This window comes from Triturus cristatus, chromosome 3_1 (genome assembly GCF_964204655.1).
Source record: "Triturus cristatus chromosome 3_1, aTriCri1.1, whole genome shotgun sequence".
NCBI lineage: Eukaryota > Metazoa > Chordata > Amphibia > Caudata > Salamandridae > Triturus > Triturus cristatus.
In genome coordinates this window covers 811,986,148-812,006,755 of record NC_140583.1, presented here as the reverse complement: position 1 = coordinate 812,006,755, position 20,608 = coordinate 811,986,148, and the positions used below count along the sequence as shown (strand labels likewise).

The 20,608-nt window shown below is 44.7% G+C and overlaps 1 protein-coding gene across 1 annotated transcript; it reads right to left on the bottom strand.

Annotated features, from left to right (window-relative positions):
* Window positions 1-2,345: 2,345 nt before the first annotated feature.
* On the bottom strand, window positions 2,346-3,431 carry LOC146861091 (uncharacterized). The gene has a single exon (XM_085646404.1). It carries the CDS (start codon window positions 3,414-3,416, stop codon window positions 2,346-2,348), a length of 1,071 nt encoding a protein of 356 aa, XP_085502530.1. The 5' UTR covers window positions 3,417-3,431.
* Between the last annotated feature and the right edge of the window lie 17,177 nt (window positions 3,432-20,608).

Here is a 20,608-nt window from a genome sequence, read left to right as displayed (position 1 = left end):
CGATGGAGGAATTGGTAAATAAATCCAATTGTAATAAAGTTATTTGCACCCCTGATCTCCACCCTTAACTCACCTCAAACAGGGGATGCAAGGATAAAAATATAGGCACACCCTACTGTTTTCTGGCTGTTTCTTCTTCATTTTATCCATGAAAGGTTGGGCAGCCTTCACCCATACAGTTCATCCTGGTACACAAATGTCAGCCTGGCAGGAATAAGAACTGAGGCCCTAATGGCCATTCTCCTGAACTCCTTCCCAAAGCCTAGCTAGGCTTTCTTCCTCTTTTGAGACACTTGGTGGAGATCCAAAAAGATAACTATATGTTGGTATAGTAAGGTCATACTTCTTTATAACCCGGGCCTCCAAGAATCGATTTGTTTTGGTTTAGATCCCTCCAAACTCATCAGCAGTGCCCCTCTGGTCCCTTTTATACAATCAAAATGTTTCATTTTCTCCTGGTTCCTAGCTGGAAAGAGTTATCAAAAGTTTGTTTACAAATTTGGTCTCCATGTGTAGAAATATTTACGTTACACCTCAGGGAGACCTATCCCATAGAAGTGTGGTTTTGTCACATTTTTCATGGAGAAGACCACTTGTCATACCTCTATATTCCATAACAAGTCGCTGTGAACTTAAATCATTTCAATTACGAGTATTCTGTTATGGTTCAATGCACTATCACTGTGGACAAAAGTACCCTGCCAGTAAAGGCACTACTGAACTGCTAAACCCACAGGCACGCGAGAATGTACATTGTGGGAGCTCTCATGGGTCACCCACACTCCCCAGAAAATTCTGCAATGCCCATTCAATAATCCATAAAAGGACAACATGGCCCTCAAGGCAACCTGCACCTGCTGCCGCACCTTTAATTACGTCAGTGCACAGAGACCCAGAAGCAGGAGAAATCACATTTATCAAGGACAGGCTAAAGTAGGCGGTGGAGGCACCAACTAAATCAGGGGGCTAGGAAGTGGTCATGCAGCATGTATATATGTATGTGCTATGTGTACAGCACAAATGTAGCCAAAAGACAGGGGCACTGTGCAGGGTCTAAGGCAAAGAAACAATGGAGGACTGAAAGAGTCACTGGGTTCTAGGTGTGGAAGTTGACACCTACTGCAGTGTAACATAGTGTACTTTAAAGAGATATGTGTCTTCAGCTAATTCCTTAATTGGAGCAGGGTAAAGTTAGTCCTGGTGGTCATGGGAATGCCATCATAGGTCCTGGGGGTATTATGTAAGCATGTACGTTGTATTAAGCTATGAAGCTTCTTCCCATAGTTGTTGTCCTATCAGTCAACTGGAAAGTATGGCCACCAGTGGATATATATAGTTTGAAATCTCAAAAATAACTACCCCTTTGTTGCGTAGATGCTATGCAACTATCATTCAAGATAAGTCCTTTCTGACAATGCAGTAGGGCCCACTGTGCAAACACGCGCTCCATAACTTACAAAAAGCGTGGATTGGGCCCTTTTGTCTTTTGTTATTTCTACTTGGGGTTGCAGCTGTATGCCAGCTTTACAGGTAGTGGCCAGGTACTTATATAAATGGATTCTCCTTAATGCCCTGGAAGATCCATTCTCTAGGAACGTGCATGATAATCCGTAAAGGGTTTGTCGACCAGGGGAGGCTCCAGCAAAGATGTTACTGTAAGTGCTTTTTGTCAACTCAGTGTGCTATTCGTTCATGTACTATAGGGTTACTGTATTTCCTAGATGTGTTTGAGATCTCATTGATATGGCTCTAGTGATTATACAGGGCAGAGCACATTCGAACACATTGGGACATCAGAATTGTGAGTTCGCTCACTTCTCAGACTCATGTGGGATCTCTTTGTAATTCCTCCCTTTGTGGTAAGGCATTCGGTATATTTTAAGTTACGTTGCATTTAGAATGTAGTATCCCTTTCAGTTTTTGAAACATATCTCACTACCTTTGCTCAGGGGGAGGCTCATCACTGAACATACTGCATCATACTGTTTTTTCAGAGCTTGTGTTCTAATTTAGAACAAGACTCATAATCAGTCTCTATTCTTTCTCTTGTTTAGGGCATTTTGGGGTAAAAAACAGAATTTCGTGTTTTTTTGTGTAACTCTGTGAAGCCTAAAATAACGCAGCAGTGACAGGTCCAGTATTCCTTCATTCGGGAGATTCACAGACAATGTCTATGCCCGCTCTTTAGTGGTCGTCCATACTTCAGCTCTGACCATACTTTAACTTTCTGTTTATTTCATCCTTGTCCTGAAACGTAGTAGATCTCCACAGTCTGCCCTTGCTTCAGGGTGGTACTGCACTGAACACACTTTACCATTGTATGTATTCTGGGTTTTGACCTCCACTTAGTTCTCAGTCTCATAAGAGATCTCGCTGTCCTCACTCCAGTGCTTCCCAGTGCGTTTCTTCCGGTTTCTCTCCGCCATAAAAATGGCTGCCACCACAGTGACAAAGACGGTGAAAGTGATGACAAGGACGGTCACTGTTTCAGCGATGCAAAGCTGACTGTCCACAGAGGCCAGCGGAAGACCTCGCAGAATGGGGGGTTCGGAGCATGTCACATTCTCGTAGTCATCCAGGATGAGGCGCCGCACACTGTGTAGCTTGGAGAACACCCGCTGCAGGTCGCAGTCACAAAACCAGGGATTGTGGGCCAGCAGGATGTGGGTGCTATGAGTCTGCAGAGTGAGGAACGTTTTGAATCGCACATGTTCTATTTGATTGTGTATCAGGTTCAGGACGGTTAGGCTGTTCAAGGACGTGAAGACCCCTGAAGCAATGACTTTAATCTGGTTTCCTTCCAAGTTTAAAACCTCCAGGTACTGAAGTAAAGAAAAGATCCCATTATGTAGACTTGAGAGTTGGTTGTTTTGAAGATGAAGCTGTCTCAGGCGGGTCAAGCTTCGAAATGCTCCTATTTCAATGTGTGAGATGTTGTTATTGCAAACATTGAGCTTCTGTAGATTCTCCAAGTGTTGCAGGCTCCTGTGATTCAGCATCTGCAACTTGTTACAGGCCAGGCTGAGGTCCTTCACGGACTCGAGGCCACTGGAAAACCGAATACCAAGGAATTCAATATGGTTCCTGCTGAGGTCGAGCTTCTGCAGACTGTCCAGTGAGCTAAAGGTATCATCCTTGATGGCCCGAATGTCGTTGTCGCAAATGAGGAGAACCTGTAACCTCCAAAGAGATTTCAAGGCACGATAAGGAATGAAAACGAGGTCACTTCTGGATAAGTCTAGGAATTCGGTCTCTGGTGGGAAGCTTTGGATGCTGGTCCCGTTGGTTCCAGAGCAGTTCACAAACTTGAATTGATCCTTGCATGTACAGAGCATCTGACACATGGACCTTAACTCCATTTCACCAAAGGAAAGATGTAGAAGGATACAGAGGATGTGATATCGGCATATATTCATGCTGTTAACCAGCTATCTGCGATATCTGTTGATGAGAAATAGCAGAAATAAAGTTAATCCACATAAATATGAGAAGTTTTTAGTGTATCGAGAACTAACAGTAACTATCATTGGCAATCCGAATACATCAGGGTTTTAACTTAAAATGCCTTTTCAGTCATTGATGAATTTAAAAACTCAGTAACTACTCATACTTGCACTCTGACACTCCTCCGTGTACTTGTGCATCGATTCATCTGCCCAATAACTGAGTTCTGCATTCACTTACTCAATAACTGAGTTCTGCATTCACTTGCCCAGATCCACAAAAACCACACACACACACACAAAGTCAATAAGTATACACAAGATAAATTACAAGAATAAAAGGCAAAAATAAGGAAAAAAATGTCTGAACGTGGTGGGCATCTGCTTTCAATAAAAAAAAAGGAAGTAAAAAAGGAAGCACAACAGTAGCTTGCCATCACGGAATGGTATAGGTATGGTCCATAGGCTATCATTGTTTATTTATATTTGCAGAAACACACAAAAAGATCATTGACCATGGTCTAGGCCAGCAGACCAGCGGTCATGTATAATATGGATTCCCGGTGTAGGCAAGCAGACCAGCGGTCATATATGGAGTCCTGTATTACGATGAAACATGGCCTACCAAGATTCAAGGCCAGTTAAACCTCCCACGAGATGCACAAAGTTATAATGAAGTAAAGGTCAATCAAACAAAATCAGAAACAAGTCATTGTAACAATGGCAGTCAACCATGGTGTGAAGTTCAGGAGGCAAACTGATATTAATACATAACATAACAGATAGGGGAGACCAAGAAGAAATTACCTTAAAAGACGGGCCCGATACAGGTTGATAAGTATATGTGTGCCTACTGGTAATTGGGCATATTTCAACTTCTGGCTAGCCGGCAGTCAAAATTCATACCGTAGCGATTCAAATGGCTGAGGTCGCTCTGTGGGGTAAATTGTTAACAGCCAGGATACCAACCTTCTACCAGAGGTCCCAGTATATGGTATGTCAACCACACATATAGCGCTGTTATGCCAGATAGATTTATGATTATGCGTTATTCATGCGCATCACATGCTGGTTCCGACGGTTGTAAGGCCGTGTAGTAGCGTTCTACGCATGAGAGGCTGGGGATGCCTTGCTGCCTATGGGCCATTACTTTGGAGATTGTCAACCACGCCCAAGTGGCACCACAAATAAAGGCCTTGATGTCCCTGCCAATTGTCTGCATGAAAGATAAGTTGATCAAGAGTGGTACCGAGGCTGGGACATATGTGAACCTGGGTACCACTATCATTTTGACTGCCTGTATTGTACCACAATAGGACATGTGGAGTTGCGGTCATTTCACGTAGTCTAGTTTGGCTCTGCAAATTAGTGGGTCAATATCGTCTGATACAATCTTTTCCAGTCCACTACTGAGATACATTCTGAGGTATCAAAGTCGTTCTGGCGGTCTCCTTTGGAAATAGTAGTTGGCTGTTAATGCCATGGTCTATACTCGTGGCATTGGTGAACCTTCATTTTCATTTCAGTTGACTTTATACCCAGATATAGCATAAAAATCTGAAATGCTCGACATGAGTGCTGGAAGCGAGTGTTGGAGGTCGGTAAGCATAAGCAAGTTGTAATCTGCATACAACAGTATCTTGGAGGGACCTGAAGGGGTAGGCACCCCTGTAACCGAGGATCACTTGCAAACAACTGCTGCCAGTGGTTCCATTGCAAGTGGGAACAACAGGGGAACTAAATGGGACTCCTGGTATGTGCCACTCTGCATAGGAAAGGCATTGGACAAGAAGCCCCAGCATCGGGATCTCCGTAAAACCATTTGAGATGACTCTTTTAAAGTGGGAGGCCAATATACAAGTCAAGGGTTTGATGTCTACATTAAGAAGGGATAACAGTGACTAACTGCTGCAAAGTTGGCGGGCCTCACCTGGTTTAGGGATGACGGTGATTAACACCCTGTTAGATAGAGATGATAAACCACCAGTCTGTTCTGACTTCTGCCTTCTTGTATGGGACATATAGAGTGTCCAGTATTTCCCGCTTTGCCCATCTATAAAAATGTCCTAGAAAGCTATCTTCTCCTGGGGCTTTATTATGGGAAAGGTCGGAGATGGGCTGGCTATCTCCTATTTTGTACTTTCTTCCTCCTACACTGCTCTATCATATTTTCATCATATGGTCTCAAAGAATCGGTCTTCTTGTTCTTTGCCTTCCATAATTTCGGGGTTGTATAGTGTACTTTAGTACATTGCGAACTCTGAGGCTATTTTCTGGTGACTTCTGATCAGGCAGCCGGTTTCATCAGTATGGGTGGCAGAAACTGCTGCCGACGCCTCCCTGTGCTTCAACTGGGCAGCCAACAGTCACCCTGCTTTCTCTCCTCATTGGTAATGATGTGCCTGGCGCTTATAGAGTATCTATTCCGCCTTGATCGTATATAAGGTATTCACTTCCATCTGGGCTTCTTTTAACTGGTGTCTACCTGCCACAGTGGGATGTCTCGTGTATAACTGTGTCTTATATCTAGTCTCGGACTCTAAAATGGTTTGACGTTCTTTCCTACGCTTCTTTGCTATAGCTGCATCCTGCATTATTTGGTCCCTGATGGTAGCTTTGCTGCAGCTCATAGGGTTTGTACCCAGGTCACTGATACTCGATTGTCTGTCAGGTACATAGTCACATGAGATTTTAAGATACGTTTCTTGTCGGCCATTTTACAGTAGGAAGTATTAAGATGCCACGGCTTGCGGATTGGTTTTGAAGTCATCCTCAGTTAATGCGGAGACTAATCGGCGCATGGCCAGAGAGAGGTACTTCGAGGATTTCACAGTCTGTTATTGAAGGCGTCAACTGATGTGAGGTTAGGAAATAATATTTTTTTTTAAGTTATAACAACACCAACATGTTTAGCCGTATTGTAGTGGTAAAACAATGCTACTTTATGCACAATACTGTTTCAAGATGGTTGCTCAGTTCATTGTGTATCATTGTTGTCTGATTCACAATGGCTGACTCTTTACCTCTAAATTTGGCAGCCATCTGAGAATGGCATAACAATGATACGCTATGGAAAATTCCGAGATGGTTGCTTGGCTCAAAAGCAGTTGCTGCACAGTAAGTAGCAAACAGCAGATTAAATGAGCAGCCTTGTACCAGTGCCTGGGAGGCTGCCAGGTGCTCTAAAAAGATAAAAGAAAAAAAGGGAGGAAAGAAATTAAAAGGAACATTTGAAGGTAGAAAATGGAAAACTAAAGGGTTGGCGTACCTGCCCTGTCATTGCAAACCCCCTCAGTTTCAGGCAGATGTATATATGTGATGACGCAAAATGCTATCACTAACATGGCAACTGGCCCAAAGGCTGAAGTGGGGTGACCCACTGCCCCATGCACAATCCTTTACCCGCAGGGGACAATCAACAGCAAAACATTTGCCTACTAGGCTAATCTCTGAGTTTCCATGTAATTGTATTGTAATTTTAAATTGTATTTATGTAGCGCTTACTACCCCATATGAGGTGTTGAACACTTTGCAGTGAGCAGCACGCTTCTCCGGAACCCTAGATTAGAGAAGAGTAGGTTAGTAAATGTTTTCTTTTTTATCAGTTGTGTTAGTTTGTGCTCTTGGTTTGTGTGTTTAGTAGAGTTTAGAGTGGAGACAAAATTATGAGATTATATTTGAAAGAGGAAGTAGTAAATTGTTGTTTTAAGTGGTTGCCGTGTGTGCCTGTTAAGTAAGATGGTTTAAAAAGGGGAGGAACGTTTGCAAATGACGTTTGGGTGTTCAAAGTAGTCAGAAAGGTTTGGGATGACTCAGAGAGGGAAGAGATGGGACACAGGGTGGAAGATGGGAATTGTTTTTTTATAGTAAACAAAACTGAAATTAACTGATTTATACACATATGCACATGACAGTTGGTAATGTTGTATTTGCCGGAAACACCCCCTATATATAAATACCCATTTGTGCACAGTAGCAGTAATATTCACATGGTCTGATATGCAAATTTAACTTATGGTGAAGTATGCACATTTTTCCATGACATTCTATATATATATATGCTCCTACGTGAACATAAAGGTCCTTAAAGGTTTAGAAGCGGGTATATATATATATGCTCCTACGTGAACATAGAAGCAGCAATTATGACATTGTCTGATATACACAGTTTTCTCATCATATGAATGTATCTGCTTATTACAGGAGGCATAGTTCAATGTACAATAACACATGTAGGGCAATAACTTCATCTCTATAACATAAGAGGCATAGGTGGTCATGTCTGAGTAAACAGCTGTGGTGCTGTGTTGTTTAGTGAGTATAGTTGTCATGTGGGGAAGAGCCAGCTCTTGAGGAATCTTTTGAAGGTAAGATGTAGCGGTGGCTGGCATCTATGGGGAGTGGGGAGGCGGGCAAATGGATGGTGGGTAACAATAAAAAACACCTGCAACACGTCTGACTCCGACCCCTTCCTCGCTGCACTTCTTCCTCTTGCAGCATGAGCTCTTGAGAAATGCTTTAACCAATCCTGGCACTGCTCTCATGCTGTGAGAGCAGCGCCCTGATTGGAAGGAGCGGCCTCACTCGCCGCTCTCTAGGACACTGGAGTCCTGCTTTTATTTTTACCTCTCTCTTAAGACAGCTGGGTTAGAGATCTCAAAGTGCGTATGCCTAGCTGTCCGTAGCAAGAAGGCTGGCTAAAAAGACAAGCGCACTTTGAAAAATGCAGAGGAAGTCCACTCTCATTCCTGCTGCTGTCACTTAGCAAAGGCCCTGCCCCTGTCCTGTCGCAAGGGTCAGGACAGGGTTAAATTGAAAAATAAAATGGTAATAAACCATTGGTAATATTACCATTTTTATTTCAATTCTGGGGCATGGAGGGGTATTTTAACCAGTGGGGTGATGCTCCTCCTTTCAAACGGAGGAGCCGCCCTGGTAAGATGCTTGTCAGTGGATCTTATGTGTTTGGATAGTGGATTCCATAGTTTGGCTGCTTGAACAGAGAACGATATTACACCCATGTTTTTCTTTTTGTATGTAGGAATGTTGAGGTGGGGAGCTATTCTCGAGCAAAGCTTCCATTGTTGTATGTATTTGTTGATTTTCTTTCTGATGAAGAGTGGCCCTTTACCATGTATTGCTTTGTGTGTGATACAAAGCAGCTTGAAGGTGGATCTTCTGGCAACATGAAGCCAGTGCAGGCCCTCAAGGCAGGGGAAGAGTGTGATTGTGGCTTTACATGAAGGAGTAGTCTAGCGGCAAGGTTCTGAATTCTCTCTCATCTTCTCATGGTTGACAGAGGTAAACCGTGATACGTGCCATTATCGTAATCCAGTTTTGATAGGACAAGAAAGATGGTAGCTTGAACCTTGCGATGGAATCCTCGATGAGGGAAGATGCATTGGAGTGTTTTCATTGTGAGAAAGCTTGATTTGGCTATCCTGTCCACTTGTGCATTTGTTGACAGCTTGGTGGTGGGCCTAGATCATCAAGCCAGGTGCAGAAAGGGTCATAGGTTTTCCAGTCACCAAAGGAGAGTATTTTGATTGTGGAGGCATTCAATGTTAGGTGGCTCTGTGTCATCCATTTGTTAACGGCCTTAATGCAATTGAAGATTTTTGATGTTCCATTGCCCTTTAAGTTTTCCAACTTTAGATGTATCTGCAAAGTATCTGTGTGTCATCTGCGTAGTTATAGCAGGTGAAGTCAAAATTATTGATCAGATCTGGTAATGATGAAGCCTTGATGGACTCCTACTTTAAAGCTAGATGGTTTAGAAGAGAATGGAGGAGTATGTATAATATCTGTTCTAATTTGTAGGTACGATGTGATCCAAGCGAGAGCTGTGCCCTCTATTTCAGCTTCCTCGGGTCTTTGGATTAGTGTGTCATGATCCACTGTGTTAAAGGCTGCTGAAAGGTCCAAGTCAAGAAGGGCAGCAACCCTCTTCTAGTCTACTGTGTTTTTAAGGTCATGCCAGATAGAGATAAGGACCGATTCAGTGCCTCTTCCTGGGCAGAATCCAGTTTGGAAATCAGAAAGTATGGATTTTTCTTCAATGAATTGAGGCATCTTGGCGAAAGCTGCTTTTTTAATACTTTTTCTCTGCAATAATCTGTTTGCTATGGGACTGAAGTTGTCAGGGTCTTGATTGTCAAGGTTAGGTTTTTTTAATAATGGGAATCTGAATGTCTTTTTTTTTTTAAAGTCTTCTGAGAAAATTTCTGTTGTTGAAGAGTTGTTGGTGAGTGTTCTGACTGGGATGGCGGAAGAAGTTGATTGAATGTTTTTGAACAATTGAGGTGGACAAGGGTTAGAGACAGCCTGCTGGCCTTATTGCTTTGACAAGATCCGGAAATTGAGTTGATGATAGCTCTGAAGGAGCTTAGAGGCTGTGCATCCCTTTCCTGGAGGGTTTTGTATGAAATGGGTTGGGGCTGTTGCTTATTGTCGTTTAAATAAGAATCCAACATGTTTGCTTTAGTTGTGTAATGATTTGCCAGTTTGTTACAAAAATCTTGAGAAATGGGGTAGGTAGCTTCTGTGCATTTCGGCTTAAGGAATTCTATGAATATTTCATAAAAGTCCTTATTAGCACACTTTGCATTGTGGAATCGATTGGAATAGTATCGTTTTGCCTTTTTGATTGTAGACTTGTATCTGTGTACGCATATCTTGTCTTGAAGGTTCTTTGCTCTGAGACCGTTGTGTTGAAGTTTAGCAATTTGTTTTTCAATATTTTTTTTAATTCTGCGTTCATACAAAGGGCGCATTTTCTTTTATAACAGTAGATATTGTCAGAGGAATTGGGAGATCAAAATCTTTCTCGAGACATCCATGGAGTGTTTGTGCAGAATTGATTGTGAGCAGATGTGTGTTTGGGGTACGCAGGTTTTGTAGTTCCTCCAAATTTAGCTTGTTTCAAGGTCGCTATGCAGTTGAAAGCAAGAGATTTTAGTTGGGGTGAGTGTTGATGCCTTGTTTGGGAAAGCAACGAGGTAGTGGTCTGACCAAGTAACTTGAGTAATTGTTTGTGTAAGAATTCTTAGCTAACTTGATTTAGTTTGAGTCGGAATGTGATGGTCTATGATGAGCTATATTTTGTACATCAGGGGTGTACTAGGAATGTTTCTATATATCCATTGTGGGACCTATATTGGAAGATGCATGCGTGTAAAAAAAGCTAAGCAGAAGCATTTGTGTAATGAAGAAATAAAATCATTCAGTTTGAATCATACTAATATTTAAGTTTCTGTCACCGGTAGAGGCCAGATATCTCTTGTTATTACACATAATTCTCATACAAAAAGCCCAGCTCCCCCTGCAAAGCCCAGATTCATATGAAGTACATCTTTAAAGTAGCCTGGTCTCAGAAAATCTGAGACAAATAACCTTTTTGAGGTTCAGAAGAACAGCTCAAGCCTATCTCCAGAGGTCCAGCTCCAAATGCACCAGCAGACAGGACTGAAAGGGCACCCTACCTCCATATCAAGCTACACCACGAGTGTAACTCTCTACCACACAGAACCTTGCTACCTTACAGCTGGCCTATTACAGGAGAGCAGCTTCCCTAGGCACATTCAACTGCATGATACGCCCAGGCAGAGCGCTTAGTCTGTGTTTTTCTCACCTGCCTTTCACGGGCAACCCAGCCGTTCTTCACTACTCTGAGAAACCAAACCATGGGTAGCCCGTGCCTCACTGTTGGTACTGAGCCCCTCCTAACCAGGAGGAAGCCTATAACCCAACACCAGACTCCAACATTGCTATCACTGTCTCAAAATACATGTCTACAGGCTTTAACACAGTGTGATAACAATCCAAGCATAATAGCCTTTTGGCTTTATCAGATGCTTTTCAAAGTAAATACGTCAGGCCTATTGTCTTTGTCATAACTTTTCATAATAAACAGATAAGATCTATGCCAGCTTCCATCCCAATGAACCAATAATGCATATCAACTTTTCTTTGACTTCTCACTATAACTGTCTCAGCCCTCCTGTTTTGAGATGAATTAAAACAGGTCAGTTGAGGCAGCCATCAGGCATATAGACAGTCACAAAATAACACAAAATTACATTTGGTAAACCAGTATGCAACCCTTTCTATTAGGTCATAACTGGTTTTATCATAGTGCAAACATTGTACCCCTGAGGTTTGTCAAAGGAGGTAATCCACACAAAACCCTTGCTTTCCTTGCTCATCCGTGAGGGTCCATGTAACTAAACTGTCCATATGTTTCAGGCAAGAATAACAACAATCCACTCATAAACAGCCACTGACTTTAAAATATGCTTTGTCAAAAGTTTTAATAATTAACAGATCAAACCTATGGCATAGGACATAACATTTCCCAATGACCCAATCAGACCTAGAGCCATAAACGGCTCAGGCCTATTGTACTATGTATAAACTTTCTCACAATGTAGCCATCAGCCTACAGTTATAAAAGTACAAATAAATATAAAATCACAGTTGGCAAAACAATATTGGACCCCTCCTAAGAGGGCCAAACAAGTATTATCACAGTGCATATCCATCTGTAAAGACCTTGGCTTTAACAGGTGCTTTCCAAAGTACTTATGTCAGCACTACTCAGTTTGTCAGAACGTTTTATGATAAACATATCAGATCCATTGCATTTGAAATAACTTTACGCAATGAACCAAAGAGACCTATAACCATGATCATTGACCTGTCACCATAACCATCTCAGACCCACTCTTTTGACCATGAGTTTTTCCAAAAAGCAAAATAGGCACACATCTTTAGCCGAGCACATACTGGGTGAATTATCAAGAGCTTGTACAAAGGAATATAGTCATGTGACTAGAGCTTAACTCCCTCACTCAAGTAGTGCTTCTTAAAGCGCTTTTATTGGTAATCACATAAGCTCCAGTAACAACTGTGTTTTCAAGGTAATCCACATAAACTCTAGTAACAACTGTGTTTTCAAGGTAAACCTAAAATAACCAAAAAGCTACAAGTTTATCAACATCTGTGATTGAGTAATATAGTAAAAGTATTAGAGTCTCTTTCTGTTCTTAGCAAGTTACCCATATCATTTGCTGAGTAAACAACATTTTAAAACATTTTTAGGACTTTAATGGTCTTTATTAACCAGGGGCAGGTTCGTAATTCCAGAGATGCTACTACTGGAGCTCTGTAACAGCCATAGCTACCAATATTGGTGTTGAAACAGCACTCTTAAACGTTCTTACTTCATGTACGGTAGCAGAAGATGAATCACAAAGTCTAGCTTAACAGTTGGTCTTTAGACTGAGTGTCATACAATTTTCACATTTCAGTATAATAGTCAATAAATAAGCAGTAGGCTCATACATCGAATTCAAAAGGAATAACTCTTTAATTACTTGAAAAAACATGCATGGGAACAATATATACACAAATGAAAACCAGGTTCAAATATATCTCTGAACTACAGCACTCAGTTGGCTGTTGTTAGTGGACGTGATTAGGAGCCTTAGATAACAGAGGGAACAAGGTCTAGTTGTGGAGACAGGATGCAGGCCGCCAGCATAAGATGGGTTTGTGGGGTGGGATACTGCAGCAGTGGGACTCTGTGAGGGCCTACCTGGATGGCAAATAACCGGATTCCCTTCTCCTCGTGTTGAGGCCTTCCTGCCTGGGCTTTGCGCTTTGCACCCCAGGGCCTGAACCTGCAATGCGGTAGGTGCACACAGCTGCCTGGGTAAATTACTGCTTAGTTCTCATCCCTGCCTTATTGCTGTCTGGCCTGGCCGCCAACTTTAATTGGGTGCTTGAGTTGGGACTGTGGTGGGGCACCTTGTCCATGGTGGTGACAGGGTTTGCCTGGCTATCTTGCTGTGGCCTGGCGGGAGCCACTGCCTCACCGGCCATTTATGAAAGCGATGGCCTGGGCAGAGTTGCCACTTACTGGTGCACTCTGATTTCCAAATAATAATTACATTCAAGGATTGGCTGATGGAGGGCTCATTGAGACTTTAGGGCACCTTATCGCTGGTCATCCATGGCCTCATCTCCTCCATCCACAATGCCCACTGAAATGAAGGCACCTGTGGTGGTCCCTGCGCTACTGTTATCTGTTGCAACCTGTCTTTAGCAACTTCCCTATAATGTGTCTCCTTTATTTTGAAGGCCCCCTCCACTGGCCTGTGACATGTCATCCATGTCAATGAATAGACCCTAACATTGCTTATTTAAGGGCCAGGACTGGAGATCTGGGCTTTTACTTACTCCCACATATCTGCCCCGTCTGTTCTGTGGCCCCGAACTTTGCACGCACAGTGCGGTGTCAGTGCTTGTACCACTGTCCGCTCCCTGATTGCATGTGTAATGAAGGAAGATCTCCTGAGCCCATCTAACTGCACGTGTCACCTTGGTGTGGAGGTCTGTTGGGATGGATCAAGCGGCCTTCCCCATTGCACCTAAGGATCCCAGCCCTCTCCGGATTACATTGGATAATACAACCTCCCACCACCCTCATCATGGTTAAGGATAACTTCATTCTCAAGCAGGGGAGGATGGAGAAGTTTTCCAAAGTGCTCGAACAAACCGTGGACTCCCAGTCAACAAACCCTCCTATGACATCTCCTGAGCTTGGCGAAGGGGGCCTTTCAGTACAGCCATCATGCTGCAAGCGATCCAATCGGAAATAGGTGAGGTCGACGCAATTGTGGAACTTCATGCATCACAGAGCCCGAAACTCGCATTTTAGAATTAGAGGACATGGTCAAAACTTTACAATACATAGTTAAAGTTACAGTTTGATTTTCAGAACATACACCTCTCAAACAGTGAGCAGGGTTTTGCCTTTCTGAGTCTGAATTGTGCTGTCTTAAGTAAAGCACAGACTCAAAGAAATATCAGGTTAAATAATTTCACTTTACACACTGGAAACGCATACAAATAGGTGCTTGGCTCTGTGATGAATCAGTACAGCCCTTCCTCATATAGCTCCGCCTCCAGGGGCCAAAGTACACTAAGTGCCCTGGGGGTGGAGCTGGTGTGTGCACCCACTTTATGTTCCCTCATCTCGGGATCTCTGATACTACAGAAGGGTCTGCAGACACTTCCACAGCTCCTTCTGAAACATGGTTGCCCCAGTGCACATGTGACGTCATTGCGATCCAATGGGGGCACTCTCACATTTGCATGGGGTAGGGCCCCATGCAGAATAGAAAATATATTGCCTGAGTCTGCATCTTTGGGCCCAGTACTCTGGCCATTTTTAACAGTGCGATTAGCATTGGAGTTTGCTTTTGAAGGGGGTCAGAGATCACCCTCCAGGCGAGTGCCATGAGCGACTGCCCTCACCGGCAGAGGGAGTCCTTGGGGTTTCCTGGGACCCCTTTCAAGACGCATCTGTAGGGATTGCACTACATATTTGTGGCAACGGGCTTCCTGACGAACGCTTTGACTCTGCACCCTCATCTGTAATATAGAGTGGACACAGAAGCAAAGTGTTTCCTCATTTTCATAGGGCCACACAACTGCATGGGGTTTGCTTTCGCGATCTCTGGAACAGAAGGGGCTGCACACACATCTGCAGCTTCTACTCTAATATCAGAAAGCGGGAGTACACTCAGGTTCGCCCCTGGGGCATTTTGTGTAGTACGGACCCAGGATGGTCAAAGAAGCTGAACTCTGTAGGCAGGCAAGTCCCCTCATGTGTCTCAGAATAAAACACACAAGCATTTGCAATGCAATAGGTCTCGCGTTTATAAGAGTTTGAGCTATTAGCATTGTAAAATTACAATGCCTTTTATTTATGTTTTGGTTTTAAAACAAATAAAAGGCATTGTCATTTACAATGTCAGTAGCATAAACTCGCATAAAAGCAGTGTGTGGAGTGCAGCAGTGTGCGGCGTGCGGCAGTGTGCGGCGTGCAGCAGTGTGAGGCATGCAGCACTGTGACATGCAGCGGCGTGCAGCAGTGTGCTGCGTGCAGCAGTGTTTCGTGTAGCAGTGTGAGGCATGCAGCACTGTGGCGTGCAGCGGCGTGCAGCAGTGTGCTGCGTGCAGCAGTGTGCTGCGTGCAGCAGGGTCGTGCAGCATGCAGCAGTGAGTAATGCAGCAGTGTGCAGCAGTGTGTGGCGTGCAGCAGTGTGCGGCGTGCAGCAGTGTGCGGCGTGCAGCAGTGTGCGGCGTGCAGCAGTGTGCGGCGTGCAGCAGTGTGTGGCATGCAGCAGTGTGTGGCGTGCAGCAGTGTGAGGCGTGCAGCAGTGTGAAGCTGTGAGGCGTGCAGCAGTGTGAGGCGTGCAGCAGTGTGCAGCAGTGTGAGGCGTGCAGCAGTGTGAGGCGTGCAGCAGAGACACGTGGAGGGTGAAGACAGACACGTGGAGGGTGGGGAGAGACGCGTGGAGGGTGAGGAGAGACACGTGTGGAGCGTGAGGAGGAGACACATGTGGAGCGTGAGGAGGAGACACCTGTGGAGGGTGAGGAGGAGACACCTGTGGAGGGTGAGGAGGAGACACATGTGGAGGGTGAGGAGGAGACACATGTGGAGGGTGAGGAGGAGACACATGTGGAGGGTGAGGAGGAGACACATGTGGAGGGTGAGGAGGAGACATGTGGAGGGTGAGGAGACACGTGTGGAGGGTGAGGAGATACACGTGTGAAGGGAGAGGGGAGAGACGTGGAGGGTGAGGAGAGACACGTGTGGAGGGTGAGGAAAGATGTGTGGAGGGTGAGGAGAGACACGTGTGGAGGGTGAGGCGAGACACGTGTGGAGGGTGAGGAGAGACACGTGGAGGGTGAGGAGAGACACGTGGAGTGTGAGGAGAGACACGTGGAGTGTGAGGAGAGACACGTGGAGGGTGAGGAGAGACACGTGGAGGGTGAGAAGAGACGTGGAGGGTGAGGAGAGACGTGGAGGGTGAGGAGAGACGTGGAGGGTGAGGAGAGACGTGGAGGGAGAGGAGAGACCCGGAGGGTGAGGAGAGAGACGTGTGGAGGGTGAGGAGAGACGTGTGGAGGGTGAGGAGAGACACGTGGAGGGTGAGCAGAGACACGTGTGGAGGGTGAGCAGAGACACGTGTGGAGGGTGAGCAGAGACACGTGTGGAGGGTGAGCAGAGACACGTGTGGAGGGTGAGGAGAGACGTGTGGAGGGTGAGGAGAGACGTGTGGAGGGTGAGGAGAGACACGTGGAGGGTGAGGAGAGACACGTGGAGGGTGAGGAGAGACACGTGTGGAGGGTGAGGAGGGTGAGGTGGAGGATGAGGAGAGACACGTGGAGGGTGAGGTGGAGGGTGAGGAGAAACAGAGTTGGAGGGTGAGGAGAGACGGAGGTGGAGGGTGAGGAGAGACGGAGGTGGAGGGTGAGGAGAGACGGAGGTGGAGGGTGAGGAGAGACCAAGGTGGAGGGTGAGGAGAGACCAAGGTGGAGGGTGAGGAGAGACCAAGGTGGAGGGTGAGGAGAGACCAAGGTGGAGAGTGAGGAGAGACCAATGTGGAGAGTGAGGAGAGACCGTGGTGGAGGGTAAGGAGAGACCGAGGTGGAGGGTAAGGAGAGACCGAGGTGGAGGGTAAGGAGAGACCGAGGTGGAAGGGATTCAGAAGTGGAGGAGAGAGAGAGGGGTGGAGGATGAGGAGAGACAGTGGTGGACTGGGGGGGAGGGGAGGATATCACTTTTACTTCCTCTCCTAGTGTAAGGTAACGCCCCCACCCCACAGGCCCTGCCGGGGCAGAGAGCAGATCACTGTTCGCATCAGCCGTCACCCGAGACCGCTCCGTACTTGTTGGTAAATAGAGGTTCACTATCTGTTGATAATGGGATTCACTTGGGGGGCTGACTTACCTCCTCCACCCCCAGGGCCAACACTGAGAAGGCATCAGAGACCTGGTGCTGCCTATGCTGCAGTACTGCGAGAGAGAGGGATGGGGGGGCGGGCAGTGGAAGAGGAGTGGGGTTAGAGAAGGGACAGGTGGGGAGAGAAAGAGGAGAGAAGGGACAGAGACAGAAAAGGAGCAAAAAAAGAATTAGAGAGAGTAAAGAGGAGAGTTGGGGAAAATGAAAACATTACGAGAGAACATGTAGCAAAGAGGTGGAGAGAGAAGATGGGAGAGAGTAAGGACGCAGCCAATAGATAGGGCAGAGACAAAAAGAATCGAAACAATACAAAAGTATTTTCCAAACTCGTAAATAACCACGGGCCAAACAACTGATCTGCAATGAAGCATCCGAATCTGGTATATCATGACGTTAACCATGTTATAAAAAATAAATAAAAAAAAAAAACACCCAAAAACACGTATACACCATGTTGACCCTTTTCCATGCAATGTATTCTAAAACGCCATTCTCATTCATACATTCACAGCAAACCTGTTTACAAGAGTGACAGAAAATGTGGTATTAGTGTTAAATTCTTGTTTACATCCATACCCGCTCACTTATGCAATTAAAGGATTCATGACCACACGGTTAAACAAAATGTACTGATTGGCCTTGCCGTGAAGGAGAAACACGTGTTGACACACACTCCCGATCTGTGAAACGTTCACCCCACTTTCTCGAAATTGAAACCAGTGCATGTGTCCGACGAACTTCCTGCCGCTTATCTGAATGCACCAGTGGCAGAAGATAGTCCCCATCTTGCAACAACACAATGAAAGGGAGGCATGTCTGTCTCTCCCCACCGCCACATGTCTCTGAGTCTTACTGTCTCATGCGAGATCTCCCTCTAGGAGACAGCTGACACCGACTCTTCCCCTGAGACAGTATGGGAGATGCGTGTGTGTGCATAGTGTGTGTGTCTATATGTATATATCTGTGTGTATGCATGTGTGTGTATATGTTTGTGTATGCATGTGTGTGTTGGTGTGCAAGTATGGGTGTGTCATTGTGTTCATTTGTCTTCATGGATGTGTAAACATGTTCGTGTGTATACCTATGTCTGTGTATGCATGTTTGTGTGTATGTATATGTGTTTGAGTATGTTGGTGTGCGTGCTTGTTTATATGTGTATGTGGGGTTGGTGTGTTGGTGTGCATGTATATGCATATGTTTATGCATGTCTGTGTGTGTTTGTATATGTTCATATGTGTGTGTAAATGCATGTGTGTGTTTGTATGTGTGCATGGTTGTGTATGCATGTGATCAGAGGGAAGAGTGCACTTGAGGGCAAAGAGGAAAACATACAGGGAAGAGTATGTGAGGGCAGAGAGAAAAATACAGAGGAAAAAGCACGTGAGGGCAGAGAGAAAAATACAGAGGGAAGAGTCCATGTGAGGGAGGAGAGAAAAATAGAGAGGGAAGAGCGCATGTGAGAGCAAAGCGAAAAAAATACAGAGGGTAGGGCGCATGTTAGACCGGAGATAAAAACATAGAGGGAAGAGAGCATGTGAGAGCAGAGAGAAAATATAGAGAGAAGAACACATACAAGGGCAGAGAAAAAAAATACAGAGCGAAGAGCACATGTGAGAGCATAGAGAAAAAATGCAGAGGGAAGAGTACATGTGAGGGAAGAGAGACAAATACAGAGGGAATAGCATGTGTGAGGAAATAGAGAAAAATAGAGAGGGAAAAGCACATGTGATGGCAGAGTGAAAATACAGAGGGAATAGCACATGTGAGACCAGAGAGAAAAACAGAGGGAAGAGCATATGTGAGGTCTAGACGCCTTACACAATTGGCGCCCTGAGCAGAATTTCCTTTTCATGCCCTGGCACAATCAATCTTACATTCTATGTCACGTCACTCAGGAGTACAACCTCGAATGCTAAACACTGACCAATGAAATTACGTGGCGAAACACCAGCCTATTCAGTTAAGGCGAGAGTTTATTATTAAAGTAAATTAAAGGGAGTGGACAAAAATAACCGGCTCCTAGTCGGGAAAGATGGGTCTAATGAAGCAAAGGTGACCCAAACAAGATGGACTTACAAAGGGATTTAAGGACAGTGAAAAGGAATCGAGCAGAGCATCAAAGGGCTGGGTGAGAAGGGAGGGGGGAATGCAAGGGTCAAAGCGGCGAAAGTGAAAGTAATCGAGCAGAGCATCAAAGGGCTGGGTGAGAAGGGAGGGGGGAATGCAAGGAGCAGCTGTGCACGTACACGCCATCATGCACTCAAGCCCTAGGCCAGCAAAACCATGTGGGTAGCCCTTTTGAAAGCCCACTTACAAAATGTCTCAAATGTCTCAAAGAGACAGCTTTCGCTGTCTCAGCGAGACCTAAAAATGGACATTGTAACAGGTGCCTGTAGTCATGTTCTTAACTTTTCTGGCAAAAACACTGATTCTGAATAATAAGTGTAAAAGCGTTAAGGCAACTATGTTGTTCCTGCTTACACTTCGCTTTACTCAATCTTGAACTGCCTAGGAGTGTTTGCTATTTCCAGGACGTTAGTAATTATATATATATTTTTTAAGCCAGCATATTACTATTGTCTCCCCTCCCTCATAACCAATTTTCTATTTTCGGGTTCTCCAGCGCTGCAAGGTCATACGAATGGCAATAGCACTATGCAAATAACATCACCCCACGGCATACATAAAAACAAAAGTAAACAAGGATATTGTGCTGCATAACTAAATACTTATAAGGTCCCAAAAGCGAGACCTATTGGCTATGCCAATGCTTGTTCCTGTATGCCTCAGCTTCTGTTTTCCTCCTGTTTACCAGGCCCTGTCTATTATTAAACAAGGTGTTTTTTTGGGTTGGGCCCACAGTTTGACAATGCTCACAAGATCTCTCTCCATTTGTTCTTGATTCATTTTGTGTCTATCATTTCATAACCCACTTATGATTTGAAGTCATGGTCTTGCCTTGAGTGCGTGATGAATTAGTTGTGCCTGGCTGTCGAATTATCAGCTAGTAGATGCGATAAAAAATTATACCAATTGGGTTTCATGATGGTTCAGTTCCTCTTACAGCATGATACAAAGCTCCAGCGTTCAACAATGATTAGACCAGGTACAGACACCGCGATAAATTATTCATTTTGCTTCACTGCAGTTATCAGCTTTCCGATTACGTGGACCAATCCAAAGTTCATACAACAAAATACCTACAAAAAAAAGTTTATCAGGCTGGGACCAGTACTTGAAATATGAAAAGATGCAGTGAGGGTGCCTGAAAACGGAAACGATTCTTGAAGAACCTTTTTGTGTGCATCAGTAGTATTGCCTTATTAGCATTCCCCGGGGCAGCCCTCTT